At 40.4% G+C, this 16099-nt stretch overlaps 1 protein-coding gene across 5 annotated transcripts in view; it reads right to left on the bottom strand.

Moving 5' to 3' along the window:
• Window positions 1–16099, bottom strand: part of MCTP1 (multiple C2 and transmembrane domain containing 1) — a 294838-nt gene that overhangs the window by 52588 nt on the left and 226151 nt on the right. For all 5 annotated transcript variants that reach the window (XM_069881062.1, XM_069881063.1, XM_069881065.1 and 2 more), the window contains one exon: window positions 7457–7576. In XM_069881062.1, the coding sequence (XP_069737163.1) occupies window positions 7457–7576 (120 nt within the window). The remainder of the gene's footprint in view (window positions 1–7456; window positions 7577–16099) is intronic.

Raw genomic sequence — 16099 nt, 5'->3', positions numbered from 1 at the left:
TATGAGTGTCTACTCTATTATACAGATTCATAAGAATTTGCGCACGGCACATTAACTTCCAGCTGCTCACCATCATTTTCTATGCAATGACGTGCAGCTTGAAACTTCAAGAGGAAATTAGCTATTTACTATTTCTTTAAAGACTCCAAGTATTAACTATAAATGCAGGATGTGAACTGATGAAATCCCCTCTCCATACTGCAGAAGAACACTCACAGGTTACTCCAGGCACATGCATTGTTATTATATAAAATTTTAACTTAATTGGAAAAAACCCTAAGAAATAGTAGACCTAAAGGAGAAAACTGTAGAATCATAGAATAATTTGGGTTGGAAGGGGCCTTAAAGATCATCTAGTTCCAACCCCCCTGCCATGGGCAAGGACACCTCCCACTAGATCAGAGCTGTCCAGGGCTCCATACAACCTGGCCTTGAATCCATTGAATCCTTGAATCCAGGGATGGGTATCCACAGCTTCCCTGGGCAACCTGTTCCATTGTCTCAGCACTCACATGGTGAAGAAATTCTTCCTTATGTCTAGTCCAAATCTGCCTCTCTCCAGTTTATACCCATTGCCCCTAGTCCTATCACTACAAGTCTTCGTAAACAAAAAGAGAAAAGATTAATATCTTCAGTCAGAGAGCCAGAGTGTCAGAGGCTGATAGAGACAACTCTACTCAAACAAGTTCACCTTTGTGCAAGTTGCCCAGGACCGTGTTCAATAAGATCTTGAATAATTCCTTTTATAGTGACTCCGTAACCTCTGTGAGCAACCTGGTCCTGGCCATGACCACACTTACAGTAAAAGCACTTTCTTGTGTTCATTTGGAATTTCACCTCATGGATTGTGCCCATGGATACTGTCCTGTCACTGGGCACCACTGAGAATTGTCTGCCTCTCTCTTCTTCTGTTCCCTTCAGTATTTATATGCATTGTTGAGTTCCTTCCAGTGTGTACCCATTGCATGATGGTTGTGAGAGCAATTGCACTGTGTCTCTGTGATCATGCCTGCAGGTTGGTGCAAATGGGCCTCCTAACTACTGCTGGTTTCTGTGCTGTGCACACTAATGCACAGGCACCAATGCAGGAAAGATGCCCTGGCACACCGTATTCTCAGAGAAGGTGTGAGAACTTCTTCCACAGCAGCAATCCCTCATCTGTGCCTCCCCCTAGGGTGGGCCCCCTCTGCCCCATCTTGTTGGTTTTGTGGTCTCTCCTGTCTACCTTGCACACTTTGCTTGCCAACTCAGACCATCACCTCCTCAAGTTATTGTGTGCCATCATCAGTTCCCTCCTCCATCACTTCTAGTTTAATGCTCCCCTTATCAGGTTAGCCAGACTTCTGGGAAAGAAGATTTTGCCTCATTTATTGAGGTAGATGTTGCTTCTTCCTAGCAGTACTCAGTCCTCAAGGAGGATCACATAGTTGTAAAAACTGAGTCCTTGCTGTCAATAACCACTGTGCAACTGGTTGTTGACCTGCCGGATCTGTCCACTCCTTTTCCAGCCCTTGTTCCTCAATGGCAGAATGGAAGCAGAAATGGCTATTTGCTACCTATTTAGCCAAGAAAGAACAAGTACTTTCAGTGTCACCAGAGGAGATCATAGTAACATAGAATGGTTTGGATTTGAAGGGACCTCAAAACTCATTCATTGCCAGCTCATGCCAAGCTTCTCATCCACCAGCACCCCTAAGACCTTCTCCTCAGGGCTGCTTTCAATCCGTTCTGCCCCCAGTCTGTAATAGTGCTTGGGATTGCCCAATCTCAGTGCAGGACCTTACTTTTGCCTTGTTGAACAACATAAGGTTCACACAGACCCACCTCTCCTGCCTGTCCAGGTCCCTCTGGATGGCACCCCTCCCCTCCAGTGTGTTGACTGATCCACACAGCTTGGTTTTGCTGGCAAACTTGTTGAGGCTGCCTTCAATCCCACTGTCCCTGTCTGTGACAAAGATACTAAACAACATTAGTCCCGGTACCTATCCTTGAGGAACAGCACTCATCACCGGTCTCCAGTGTGTCTCTTATAGAGACTCAACATCTGAAAGACTATCACCATTTATCCTAATTGTGGAAATCAGGCTTACATACACTGAGAAAAAAAAATCAGTTGATAACTATGCAAACCAGGCTTCGTCTGTAATACAACACACTCCAACCACATTTTCAACTGTTTCATCTCAGGGAAGGGGACAAGAACAGCTGGAGAATGGGAACATCTTTAATCTCTTTGAGGGATTATCTGACCATTCCTTAAGTTAGGCAGCTCCAGCAGGCAGTCAGAACACAGTCTGAAGTAGAAAAGCTGAAAAAATAAAACCCAGAGATTTTTTTTCCACCAACTTAATGCAGTTCTAATAACTGTGACATTTGCTTAGAAATAGAAGTGAAAAAAAAGACCCCAGACAGCAGTGCTGCTGTTTTCTCCAAGCTGTAAAAGTGAGCTTTTTTTTTATAGAACACATTTGAAAACATCAAAATATTAAGTAGCTTCTTAAAAAGACTGAAAAGAAGCTTTAATGCCCAGCATAATTCTTGATAGTTTGGATATTTCTAGAAGTCTTTCAATTACTGCTATATGGGGTGAACATTTCTGTGTATCCATCTATTGTGAGATGTGTCCTGGTGTCCCTAAATAGTCAAGGCTGCTATGAAATAAGTCAGTTCTTTGCTCTCCCTACACCTTTGTTCTCCCTGAGCATCACGAGCAGTCTATCACCATGCCATGCTCTGCTATGTTTGCCACAGGTACAGGGACAGTAGGGAGCAGCTCTTCTTTGCCGCTCCCATCCACACAGATCAAGTGCAAGTGACAAGGAGCAGTGGGCAGTGGGGATAGAAAAGTGGCAGCACTTGATACCTCTCCTCTCCCTCAAAGGATGTGAAAAAGATGCTGGGAAAAAGGCTGGGGAAAAAAAAAAAAAAAGCAGTATGATCCACACAGTTCTAGTCTTGTCTGTTTAAGGGGTGATGGTTTAATATGAGAACAGCAGTTGTGCTAAAAATTTACTTTGTGAGGTCAGATATTTGGAAGTAAGATTGTAAGTGCAAGGATCCTTGGAGAAAGCAGCTAGGTAAGCATCAGGCAAAAACTTTACTACAGAATTCAGAGGAAGGCATTCAGGATGACATTTTAATAATTTTTTCCTTGTTTAATACAGGAAGGAAACATTTATTGGGTTTTTTTTTATACTTGCCTTGTGATTTGATGCCAGAAGTTCATTCGTTTTAGATCAGTTCTTAACTCCCTAGGTGCATTTTAGAGAACCATCCACTACATCTCCATCTATCTACATCCATTTACACCAACATTTAATGCAAGAGTTTATATTTCATCAAAGACTATCTTTAAGAAACACAACTAATATTGATCTGAATGTATAGAAGATATGGAATCCATTGTTCTTTTTGAAGTTTGTGCCTGTGTTTGACTAAAACTACAATGATGACCAATCCTAGAAGGAGAATCCAGCAGAATCCTTGAAAGCAGTAATGCCTAATGTGCTCCTTCATCTCTGCTGGACTTTCCAATAGACTTGTCTCTAATTAGAAAATACACTTGGGGTTCCAAAGTGTATATTGCACTTTTATTTCAAAAAAGGACTTGCACGTTCAAGGTCTGACACAAAAGCAAGACTAATCCTATGGCTCAGGAACCACGAGTGTTGGAGGAGAGAAAAACATATTATATATGTTCTGACCTGTTACAGGGAGGCAAAGTTCAGATCAGCTGCTTCTCTCAGTGTGAGTGGACGCATGTTCAAATAGAGACATTTTCTTACTCTCAGTCAGAAAATATCAGTGTGCAAGAGTGAACAATGAGTTCACACCCAGACACCGTGCCAGCCTGCTCAGCACTGCCTGTGAAGAAGTTTTTCACTAATAACAACATCATCCATGTGCTTGATCATCCACCCTGTTCACCAGACCTATCTCCCCACAGTTCCTACCTCTTCCCAACGATACCGTCAGTGCTCAAAGGAACCACTTTATTGTCAGTAGAAGATGTGAAAGTCAAGCTGATGGAGATCCTTAGCAGCCTTTCAGAAAATGCTTGATAGAACAGCTTTGAGCATTGTCAGCACTGTGTGCAGCTGGGGGTCAGCTCAGAAGGGAACGATTGTGAAGCATCACTGATTTCCTTAATTTGTTAAACAAAAAAGTTATAGACACAGTCCAGGTTTTTTGTGTTGGGCCCTGTGTAATTTATTAGGAGTCAGAGTGCATGGGACATTAATCATATTGGCACTCAGATGAGCAGCACAAGATCATGTTATGAGAGAATAATGCAGATTGCTTGGTAAGTGAATTATTCCACAAGAAATTAAGTTCCAAATAATTCTGAAGAAATTGATGCCCAAGAGGACACAACAGATGATACCTTTTCTAAAGACACAGTCAAACATGGCTGAGTTAAACCTGGCCTATCTGCTGTGTCTATGCAGAAACTCAGCTGTGACTACTTCATTGACCTGCAGAAGAGTGCAATCCTTAGTGCCTGTATTTTGATTATTTTTTTTCTTGTAGGCATGTTACAATGGAAAAGAACTCTTCTGAGCTACTTTTGAAGGTCTCAAATTTAAGTATTTTTATAGATTTTACAGAAGTATAATATGCATACAAATTTTAACTACACTTCTAATGTCTTAATTAAGTAAAAAAAGTTAACAAGTATATTTATCTTTTTGTCCTACTGTTAGCTTGAGGATTTCAAAGAAACTTCTAAAGACAGACACTATTCCTATGATAAGTAGTCAATGATTTCACTGAGGCACACAAGAAATCTCTGGAGACCTGGGAACAGAAGCTGGATCATGTGAATCTTAAAGCATTTTCTAGCCACTAGGAAACACTACTTAATTAATTTAGTTAATATTTACACTCTGCATAGGAAAACAGAAATATTTAAATTACTCCTAATCTAATGATACTCTGCTAATGACCTGAGCTAAGGACTCATGATATTACTGAAGATCTGTGAGTTAATTAGAAAGGCATCCAATAAGCCTGCAGATCATTTCATACAAGACAGATGCTCACCGTGATGACAAACAAGCTCAATTGATTAAAAAGGAGATTCCATCTTATTTTTGATACATCTAAACAAAAAATAGTAATTAATAGCACAATTATCAAATATTTGGGAAGAATATGACCAGTTGATGAAAGCTGTATAGCTTGGTCTGTAGCAATCTCAGCAAGAGGAAAAATTTAGAGCAGTATTTGGTGTCCTCAACAGAAAGCCCATCAATAGCTCCATTACTTTGTTAGAAAAGTTACATGACCCAACTAATCTTCACAAGCAGGAGGTATTTCAGAGAGAAATGAAGCATGTTGCAGCTCACAAATGAAATCTCTTCTTTCACAATGGATAACAGTTACTCATGAAATCTTCAGGTTGAGAAGCTGTAAGCATTTCAGGCAGCAGGAGACCAAGGGCTGTGATCTAAGTAATGTATCTTTTAAATCTTGATCTTAGGCTTTTCCCATAAATCTGACAACCTTTGGCATTAATGAATACCTTTGTCACCCCTACCCTTTATTTTAAATGACCCTTGGCATTCTAACAGCTTTAGTGAAGTGGACAGGTAATACTAGTGCCAGGGTTAGAGTCTATCAGTTCCTTTGGCAGCTAATAATTGCAGTTGCTAAACACTAGGTTCATGGGACCATTCAGGCTGAAAGGGACCTCAGTGAGGTCAGCCTGAGGTGCTTTGTTCAGGGCTTTATCCAGTCAAGACTTGAAAACTTCCAACAGCAACTGCACAACTTCCCTGGGGAACCTCTTCCACTACTTACTGTGTTCTCCAATCTAAACCTCTTTTCATTCCTTTTGCCTGTTGTTTCTTCCACCACACATCTCTGAAGAGCACAGCTCCACCTTCTTAAGAACTTCTAGGTAGGAGAGGGCTGCTGTTCAGTTTCTCTTAAGTCTTCTGTTCTCCAGGTTTTTCAGGCCCACCTACCACAGCTTCTGCTTATATGGTATGTGCTCAAGCCTCCTCAATATCCTGCCAGCCCTCTGCTGAACTCACTCAAGTTAATCAATGTCTTTCTAGACTGAGGTGCCCCAAACTGGATACTGTTCTAGATATGGAAGGATCACTATTCTGATCCAGTAGGAGGCATTCCTGTCTGTGGTAGTGGGGTGGAATTGGATGATCTTTAAGTTCCTTTCCAACACAAACCATTCTATGATTCTATGTAGTCTAACAAGTGCTGAGCAGAGGGGTTAATCGCTTCTCTCACTTCACTGGCTGTGCTTTTGTTAAGGCAGCCCAAGGTGCTAGTAGGCTTCTTTCCTGCTGGGGCACACTGCTGACCTTACTGTCTTCCAGGATGCCCAGGCCCAGTTTAGATAGCTTCTACCCAAACAATCATTCCCCAGCCTGTATCACTGCAAGGGATTATTCTTTCCCAAGAGCAAGATTTCACATTTCTGCTTCTTGGATTTTGTAAGGTTCCTATCGGCTCATTTCTCCGTCCGACTCAGATCTGGCAGATCCAGTGCATCAACTGGTCCCATACACCTGGTGACACCCAAAAACATGGGAAGAGAGTGCACCCTGTCACCTCCTATAGGCCACTGATAGAGATGTTAGACAGTACAGGTCCCTGGGCACTGTGTTACTCTGTTTCTTACCTACCTTCATCAACCACTGTCCTCTGAGACCAATTATCTAAACCATTTTGGGTCTTCTTCACCCATCCAGTTATTCATGCAGATCATAATATTCTAGACAGCTTTTGGGTTACGAATATTTATACAAATATCAAATTAATAAGCTATAAAATACACACAGAAGCCTTAAGACATCTGGATAAAAAAAATTTGCACGGCATAGAACACAATTTCAATTTTGTTAAGTACTACTGAAAACCTGAACCATGTTTTTATTATTAATAAATATCAGTTATCAGTGTTTGCTGCTTTGTATCCAAACTATGTACATTTAATTAAATTATGGCATTAGATGAGGAGAAGAAAATCAGAAAAGGCTTATATTGAGCTCAATGAATGGTAACATATTAATGATAAACTGTGAAATCCAATAAAATGTGATACATTCTGAAACTGTTAACAAACTGGAATCAGTTAACCTTCAACTTCAATATGTGAAATAAAAAATGCAACATACGGACTTAGCCACACAAAATCATTTTCAAAGAATTTGCCTTCTCCTGACCAATAAGCCTCTCATCTCTGCTCCCACATAGACCAGATTCTGAGGATAGCACATGTTCCACTATATTTTTACACGACATTTTCAACAAAACCAGACACATTTATCGGACAGCTGGAGAAAAATTAAATTGCAGGTGGGAAAATTGTCCATCGAACATAGTGAACCAAGACATTTTCAAAAAGATGTCAAGTTTAAACTCAGTTACAAAATTTTATCTAGTTAAAAAAAAGAAAAGGACACATACGCTTGAAGTAGAGAAGACTTACTGTATCATGTTGCTTGTTATCTTTCCCTGATATGATCAAGAAGTAGTTCCATGCCAGCAGCAACAACAAAGCCAGTGGTATCATGTAGAGCTCAAAGTTCCAGACCACAAAAAGAAAAAGCTAGAAGACAGATCAGGAAAAAAAAGTGATTCAAATCAGCATTACATTAAACTTTTGTGCACAGTTAAGACCAACAAATTAAAACAATTCTAAAGAAATCCACCTCTCCTTAGGCAGGAAATTCATTTAAACCACTTTGCTGACCAGCCACTTACCTGCATGTAACAACAGCCTCACTTTTCGTTCCTTTACACCTTAATTCTTGCTAAAGGAGAACAGTCTAAGAAGAATATTAATTGCTCTCTAATAAATAATGCTCATGTGGACAAAATAATCCAAAATGGCATAAAATTAAGACCAAAATTTAAGAAAGAAAAGGTTAATTATTTCCATGGATTGAAATTAATTTTGAAAGAATTTGTAATGTCACACAAACAAATAGAAGAAGTAGACATCACAACTAAATATGAAAAAAATTTTGTCTGGAAAACTAGCAAAAAATCACACTAAAAGGCAAAAATTAACATCGTTTTACTGAAAGCATGGTAAACCAGTACTAATAATGGAATAACAGAAAACAGAACTAAAAGGGTGGCTGAGAAGCCACCTAAATCCACTCCTTTAAAACCTTTGTTTTCTTGAAGTGTTTCCTCAAAACACCACAGGTGTTCCATGGATGGAGATTGGCAGAAGAATGGCCAGGTGATGTCTCCCAGATATGTGCATCTGGAAAACTGGTGTTACTCTGCAGCACTGGGGTCCACATCGGGATCGCACCCCAGGAAAAACCCATCTCCATTGTCAGGTCTGTATACCACACCTCTCTGGAAAAATTTCTCAGTCTGGACCTTATGCTCAAACCCATCAAGCAGTACAGAGTTGACTGGGGTTTGAAACTTGGAAGTAGTATCTATTGTCAGAGCCTGTAGCTGTCTGGAAGAGATGGGTCCAGCTGGATACTGTTCCCTGTTGCTGGTTCAAAATTATTGGTTTACAGGAAAGAATAAAACATATTTATTGTTAGATGGGATCAAACTAAACTGATTTTTGCATCCAGTTTTAACTATGAACAGATCACCCACTATCTTAGCCAGCTCTAGCTACTACCTATCACAGTAAATCACATTATGTATGATTCTATTCCATAGAATTATGGAATGATTTGGGCTGGAAGGCACCTCAAAGCCCATCTAGTACCAACACCCCTGCCATGGGCAGGGTCACCTTCCACTGGATCAGAGGCTCAAAGACCCATCCAACCTGGCCTGGAACACCTCCAGGGATGTGACAGACACAACTTCTCTGAGCAACCTGTTTCTTCCTAAAATCCCATCTCAATCTCCCCTCTTTCAGCTTAAAACCATCCCTCTATATCCTACCTGTGCACTCCCTGATCCCTCCCCAGCTTTCCTGGAGTCCCTTTCAGAACTGGAAGCTGCTCTAAGCTCTTCCCACATTCTTCTCATCTCCAGCCTGAACAACCCCAACTCTCTCAGCCTGGCCTCATAGCAGAGGGGCTCCAGCCTTCGCACCATCTTCATGGCCCCTTCTGGACTCTTTTCAACAGCTCCATGTCCTTCCTGTGCTGAGGACTCCAGGTACCAGAGTGGAGCAGTGGGGCAGAATGCACCCCCAGTCCTATTAGTCCCACTTCTTTGGATCCAGCCCAGAAATCTTTTTCATCTAAATAGTTAAGCCTTTGAATATTTGTGTTTTTACCAGCTCAGAAGATGAATGAAAGTATTGTGCTGCAGAACTGAGAAACATAAAGCAATGTCCAACAGCTAGGTAAACTCAAAAGAGGCTCACTTTCCCAAGTTAGTCACCAAGATGTATATAAAGCTGAGTAAGAAGAAAATTGGGATTTTAATGCTCTTCTCCTGGCTTTCTGTTTAGACAATGCTATGTATGTGGAAGTCCTGTGAGACTGCAAGACAAACATGATAAATACTGGAAGAACTGAAAAAGCAGTGTGTGCGACATACGTAAGAGGATATTGGCACTTCTAGCAGTTAATATTTCATTTGAAAGAAAACTGTCTTCTTAAGGTTCTTGAGTATAAAAGAAAATCTGTTAGAAGTGGTGATGAATAAGAAGCAAACAATAGCTCACAGAATCTGAGAGTTCTTCTATGAGCTTGCTAACTACGCTTCTGAGAGCAAGATCTGTGGTGATTCAATGTGTCACGTTTAATAAAACCAACTTACAACAGAATCCACATCTCAAAGGAAAAGCAAAAAATCCCTGCACACTTTAGCCCCAGAAATGTCCAGAGTCCATGGATACATGCTGAAGGGAGCTCTGGAAGGCCAAAACTAGCTATCTGAAAAGCAAGTACTAGGGATCACTCGTTGAGCAATGGCAGTGCATATGGTCTTTCTTATGGTCCTATATGAACTTTGGTTAGAAAGATGGAAAGAAAATCAAGTAATATCCAAGCAATCCCCATCTCCAGAAAAAAGAAACCAGCAAACTAGACAGCATAAGGAGATACAGACCTGCCTGGAGACTGAGGAACATAGTCATCATGTATTTTGTACTCCAGAATGTCAAGGAATTCTCATCCAAGCACTCCTCATATGAAGTTTCTAAGAATATTAACTCCTTACACTCTGTACTTTGTAGGACAGTAATGTATGAAGCCATTACCTCTTTATGATTTGTATGGGCATAACTTTAAAAAATGGGGATTTTAATCCCTCTACATCTCATAGGTGATTTCACTAAGCTACCATGTTAATTTCCATCTAGTCTGGCCAAATTTTAAGCAGATATTCCCTTCAGGCACCTGTTTCAGCCAGTCACTGGCTTTTTCAGAGACTTTATATTTGCCACAAAAAAGAGTCATCTGCCGTGCAATACCAGCACAGAGATGGCACTGCAAGGGATGTGGCCTCACTATCTCCCCCAGGAAAGAAATGCATTCATGAAAAACACATGAGAGAATAAAGAGAAGAAAAAGTCAAAAATTTTAAGTAAACATGAACAAACTCAAAATCTGATGCAGAGTAGCAAGACAATCCAGGGACTTGGTTCTTGGGCATAAAGGGCCTGATAGCTAGGGAGAGAGGGAGGAAGGAAAATGGCATGCAGAAACCTTCACTTCACACATAAATGTGGGGGGGAAACTGTATATTCACCCCTTACACAAGTATAGGGCAAAGGAACGGATCCAGAAAAACTAAAGAACAAGTATAAAAGGGCAGTTCTGGGACTTGCCTATGGCTGTAAAGCATCCAGTGGAACAAGGATTGTATCCGGTATAATCTCTTCCAAGGAAATAATGGCTCTAACACTGTCTAAAAAAAGGATCCTCATCACTACTGAAATGAGCCAACTATTTTAAGGGAGGAGTGGGAGTCTCAAAGGTTACAGTTTAATATAGCTGCCATTTCCTACACAGAAGAATATAAGGGAGGACTTTTTTTCTTCTCCCCCATGAGATCAAGATTTTCAGGGTCACAGGCGTGAACTGGCCATTTACAACATCACATCAGTTGATACTCTTAGTGAGAGACACATGCATTAAATGATCATTCAGGGAGACACATGACACTATCCCTGGTGTACAACACTTCAAAAAATAATTTAAGGTAGAATATTGAATATCCTATTCTTTTACAAACTACAGTATATTTTAAAAAGAAATCTCATCCAAAATGATTAACACTTCCTACTGTTCAGGAAAAAAGCCTGCCCTTTCAGACTAGCAGCTGTGGATCATTAGCTTTCCAGTGATGAGACGTGTTTGATGAGTATTTTTCTTTCTAATTAAGAGATGAGATTCTCTATTTGATTCTCTCTTCAGACAGAAGAGAAGAGAAAGATTTCTGCCTATGTGGAAAGGCCATATTCTACAGAACAATTATTTCAGATTTCTTTTTATCTACCTCCACCCAATTTCATTTAATTTTTTAACAGAACCCTGTTCGCACCCACAGACTTCACAGCATTAACCCCCACATTTCCTAGCTCTTTTTATTTTCCCTTTTGCTTCTGTTTTAGTTCCTGGCATGAAACAGCACATAAAAAAGGAGCACCCCATACAGGAGTCTGGGACCCACATCCTTGGGTGCAGGAGAAAGCAGAGCGCATGTCCAAAGAGGGCTGTGAGTGCCTCTGTTTTGAGAACTTTCCGACAACACCTAGAAACCACTCTCTCCACGGAAATGCCTGGGTTCAGGGAAAGTCACAGGACTGAGTTTAAGATGCTCCCAGCTGACACACAGGGAGATTTTCAGAACCTGTAGCTTTGCAGCAGCCTTGATAGATGGATTACAGAATCCCAAATTGGTGGGGCCTGGAAGGCTCCTCCGGAGCTCATCCAGTCCAACTCTCTCACTAAAGCAAGGTCACTTCCAGCAGCTTGTGCAGGAGTGCGTCCAGGCAGGCTTGGATATCTCTACAGAGGGAGGCTCCACACCCTCCATAGGCCAGTTACAGAGCTCCGGCAATGTCACAGGAAAGAAGTTTTTCCTTATGTTCAGGTGGAAGTTCCTGTGGTCCAGTTTGTGTCCGTTACACCTTGTCCTATTGATGGGCATCACTGAACAGAGTCTGGCCCCATCCTCTTGACACCCACCCTTTGGACATTGATCAGTATTGATGGGATCCCCTCTCAGTCTGCTCTTCTCCAGGCTGAACAGACCTGTAGCTTCTTCTCCTGAGAAAGATGCTACACACCCCTCACCATCTCCGTGGCCTCTGCTGGACTGTCTTCAGTCATACCCTGTTTTTCTAGAGGTGGAGGGCACTGAAGTGGACATGGGACTCTACAGGGCAGAGCAGAGGGGAGGAGAAACTCCCTAACCTGCTCAACACATTCTTCCTAATGCACCCCGGGATACTGTTGACCTTCTTGGCCATAAGGGCACATTCCTTATGGATGGCTTAGTGTCCACAAGGACTCCCATGTCCTTCTTCTCAGAGCTGTCATCTAGATGGTCAACCCATCACCTGTGCTGATGCATGGGGTTACCTCCAAACAAAACCAGAAAGGGAGCTTGACATCAGGCTAGCCTTTTCTCTTCCACGGGTTGCTCCTGGTGATGATGGGGCGGGATGAAGTTTTTGTGGGTGAGCCAGTCATCCAGCCCAAGGCTAACACAAAAGCCTTTGAGATCTGCAATTGCAACACTGAGAGTCATGAGTTGTGATGTGCTGGGCAGTGTGGTGTGATATGGCCATTCCCAGCACCATTGTGTTGCACAGGGCATGCCAATCACACCTCAGGCTCCTCTTCAACTTGTGGCTTTCCCTGATCATTGTGAAAGAAGATCCTTGCAACCTCTTTTACACATTACCTATATCCTTGCATTATATGCACTACCAAACTCCTGACTACCCTGGAAATACAAAAGTTGGCTGCATGCTATTTTGGCACAATCATAAACAGAATCAATGTCTGCAGCTCCAAACTCCGTGCTCTAATCACATAATCATCCATTTACTTTTTAAAGGACAACTGTATTTCCCTATGCTTTGTTGCTTAGATGTATTCTCAGAAGACTAGAAAGAATGGAAGATGGAATCATAGAACCATAGAACCATGGAATGATGGGGCTTGGAAGGGACATAGAAGAGCATTCAGTTCCATGCCCCTGCCACGTCTTGCCTGGGCAACCTGGACCAGGGCCTCACCACCCTCACAGATAACCCATGCATCTGCATGGTAGAGATTGTTTGCTGAGTGCTGCAGTTTTTAAGGCTTCGGTAGAATCCTGCATGGTGTTTGTACTAGGAGACACTTGGAAACACTTTTTGTCGTACATTGGAGAGTCAGTAGCTTCTTTCATTACAAAAATTCATTTATGTCTGGCCGTCAGAACTCCTCTCATCTTGTGTGACACTTGTATTAAAAAAATAGAAATTGATTCCTTATTTTAGCTCCATCAGATCTTGAACATGCTACTGTTAATGTAAACACTTATGGGAACCCATTTCAAATGTGGTGCCCTCATTCAGGTAAGCCTGGAAGAAATGTGCCTTTTGACTATATTCTAAAGCATCCTCTGATAGTTTTTTTCAGCAGTCTTGCAGTTTCAATTCTGGTTACCTGAGTGCCAGGAGGAGGTACATACTGGAAGATTTGAGTATAGAACACATTACCTGTGACTCTGTTTCTTTAAACAGGCTTAAAACCAACTTGAAAGTAGAATGAACAAACAGAGTGTATTAAAAAAATATACAAAAAAAATTATGTCATTCCTGCCTGCATTGTTTTGACAGATTTCCAGTGCAAACTTGGTTTAATGTATGTTCTATTTTTAAATATCTGCGATCTGGGATCTTTGGGCCTCTCCCCATTGCACATACCTATTCTTGTCCTGGGAATCAATAAATCAATCCTATCTTTCCCAATTTTAAAATTCCTTAAAAATTAGCTAACAGTTATACTATTCCAGGTGCCATTTCTGCTAGAAGTGTCATACTATGAAAGTTATTTTTAAAAACATTTCATGAAATTATTTACTTCTTTTTGCACACACAGATCTATGTCACAAATTTATGTCTGGAACAAATCTGTGTTTATGTCCCTTTTACACAAAAACTTGGAATCTGGCAGATTTTTCCTCTGTTAACATTGCCCCGCTATGAGGGTGGGACTGTTTAAAGTGTAAAAGTATGTGTCACTTTAGAAGAAAAATCTAAAGTGTTAGCTTTGTGAGAAGTGTAAAATCACAACATAGATCGTTCTAGATAAGTACAGCTATTTATGTGTAATGGATTGCCCCCTTTTTTTCCTTATGGCTTCAGCTATGGAGTAGGGGCTGACGGGCTTTGAACGTGCCTCCTGTTCCTCCTAAATTCCTGAAGACTGTAAAATCATATTGTTCCTCAAAAGCTATTAAACAGGATATAGGAAAAAAAAAATCAGGTATCCTCTTTAACTTACTGAGAATATATTCACTGTAGTCCAAACAACACGTATGCTCCCCAAACATCCATATGGAAGTTGTTCTGAATGCCATGTTTTCATTTACATTCCATAATGTATCAGATAAACTTTTTCTTAATTTTCTCCCTTATCCTCTGTCCATTTATTCAGATGAAGGAAAATAATTCAGCATTTTAAGAAAACACTATAAAAAGTTTAATAAGGTAGAAATAGTCACCATTACCCAAATAACAAGAAATAAAAGACCTGCAGACTAACTTTTTCTGAAGAAAAATAAGCCTCTTACTTAAAAAAGCTGAATGTGAGCTACTTAAATTTCACAAATGTTTAAGCTCTGCTCATCTCTACAGATACTTCAGAAAAACTAAACAACCCTTACTCATTAATCATGCACAAATAATCACCACAAAAATGAATGGACCATTGGGTTATTAGGAAGTTTAACCATTGAAGAAGTCAGTCCTTTGCAGCTAGGAAAATATATGCTTTGTGAACTCTGTTAGATGTGAAAACGGCAGCAGTAAAATTTAAATGGTATGAGTGAAGACTAAAATCATGCGGTTAAAGGTATATGGATAGTCTCTGATTTCCAGTGATAAGATGAAATAATACTGATTTTTAGTTTGATAACCACCCACATGTCTGGAACAAATAGGAATATTGGTTTCTGCAGGAGAGCAGAGATGATTCCACAAACTGTTTTGAGGGTTCATTTCACAGACTGGAGCTGTACTGACCTTCCTGTATTGAAGGCACTCTGGCTTAAACTTTTACTTATGGCTAAATCCTATAATTTTGTTTCCACAGCTGTTTGGAGATAGTCGTATCAACACACTGGTTTCTCTGATGTCAGAGATGTCAACTGTTCACACATTGTAACCGCTTGTTGAGTCTATCTCTTCACTCAGAGCTTAAATTAAGGTCAAGTCATGCAATCTTCCTGCCTCTTCTGTTTTTGTATGCTTGTTTGTTTGTTTTAATTTTCTGTTTTTAAAAATATCCTGGTGAGATTTTTTTCAGAAGAAGAGATAAAGACACCAAGTAACAGGATGACAGAAGAATCACCAAGAAGCAGGACCCCTGCTTTTCAAAATGATGAGTACATCCATTTATTACTGAAATAATACATGGATGTATTCAATTTTCCCTAGTGTTTTCTTTAAAATATTTTTTACATATCGGAAGTGATCTTAGAAGGTGCCACTTGCCATCAACTATCACTTGATATCAAATAACTTGGCCTAATGTTGGCTTATTTTAGCTTTTCAAGATCATCAGTCAACCTTAGTAAGTTCTCCAGACTGATTTTCATACATGTGATTGATGACCTGCTTAATTTTGTTGTCCTAGAGTGTCTGGAGTATTGATTGGGTGTAACTGTAAAACAATAAGTAAATAAAAGCACAGGATGTATCTGGTTTTTTTTCACTGACCAGCTTTCATTGTCTACGTATTGCCTAACCTGCTAGTTGGTCCCACAACATATTAAAATGTCTTCCTACCTTTTAATGTACTTCCATGTAAATGAATTTTAATGAAAAATAGAACATTTCAGCTGTGTTACCACCCTTTCTAACTTCATCTCATAGTCTGTCTTGTAATTTTATAATTTTCTCCTTCGCTGTTCTCAATCTCCCCTGAACTTAAAGTCTGATAATTTATTGAGTAGCGTCTCCAGCAATGTC

This window comes from Phaenicophaeus curvirostris, chromosome Z (assembly GCF_032191515.1).
Source record: "Phaenicophaeus curvirostris isolate KB17595 chromosome Z, BPBGC_Pcur_1.0, whole genome shotgun sequence".
Lineage (NCBI taxonomy): Eukaryota > Metazoa > Chordata > Aves > Cuculiformes > Cuculidae > Phaenicophaeus > Phaenicophaeus curvirostris.
This window is presented reverse-complemented; position numbering and strand designations above follow the sequence as displayed.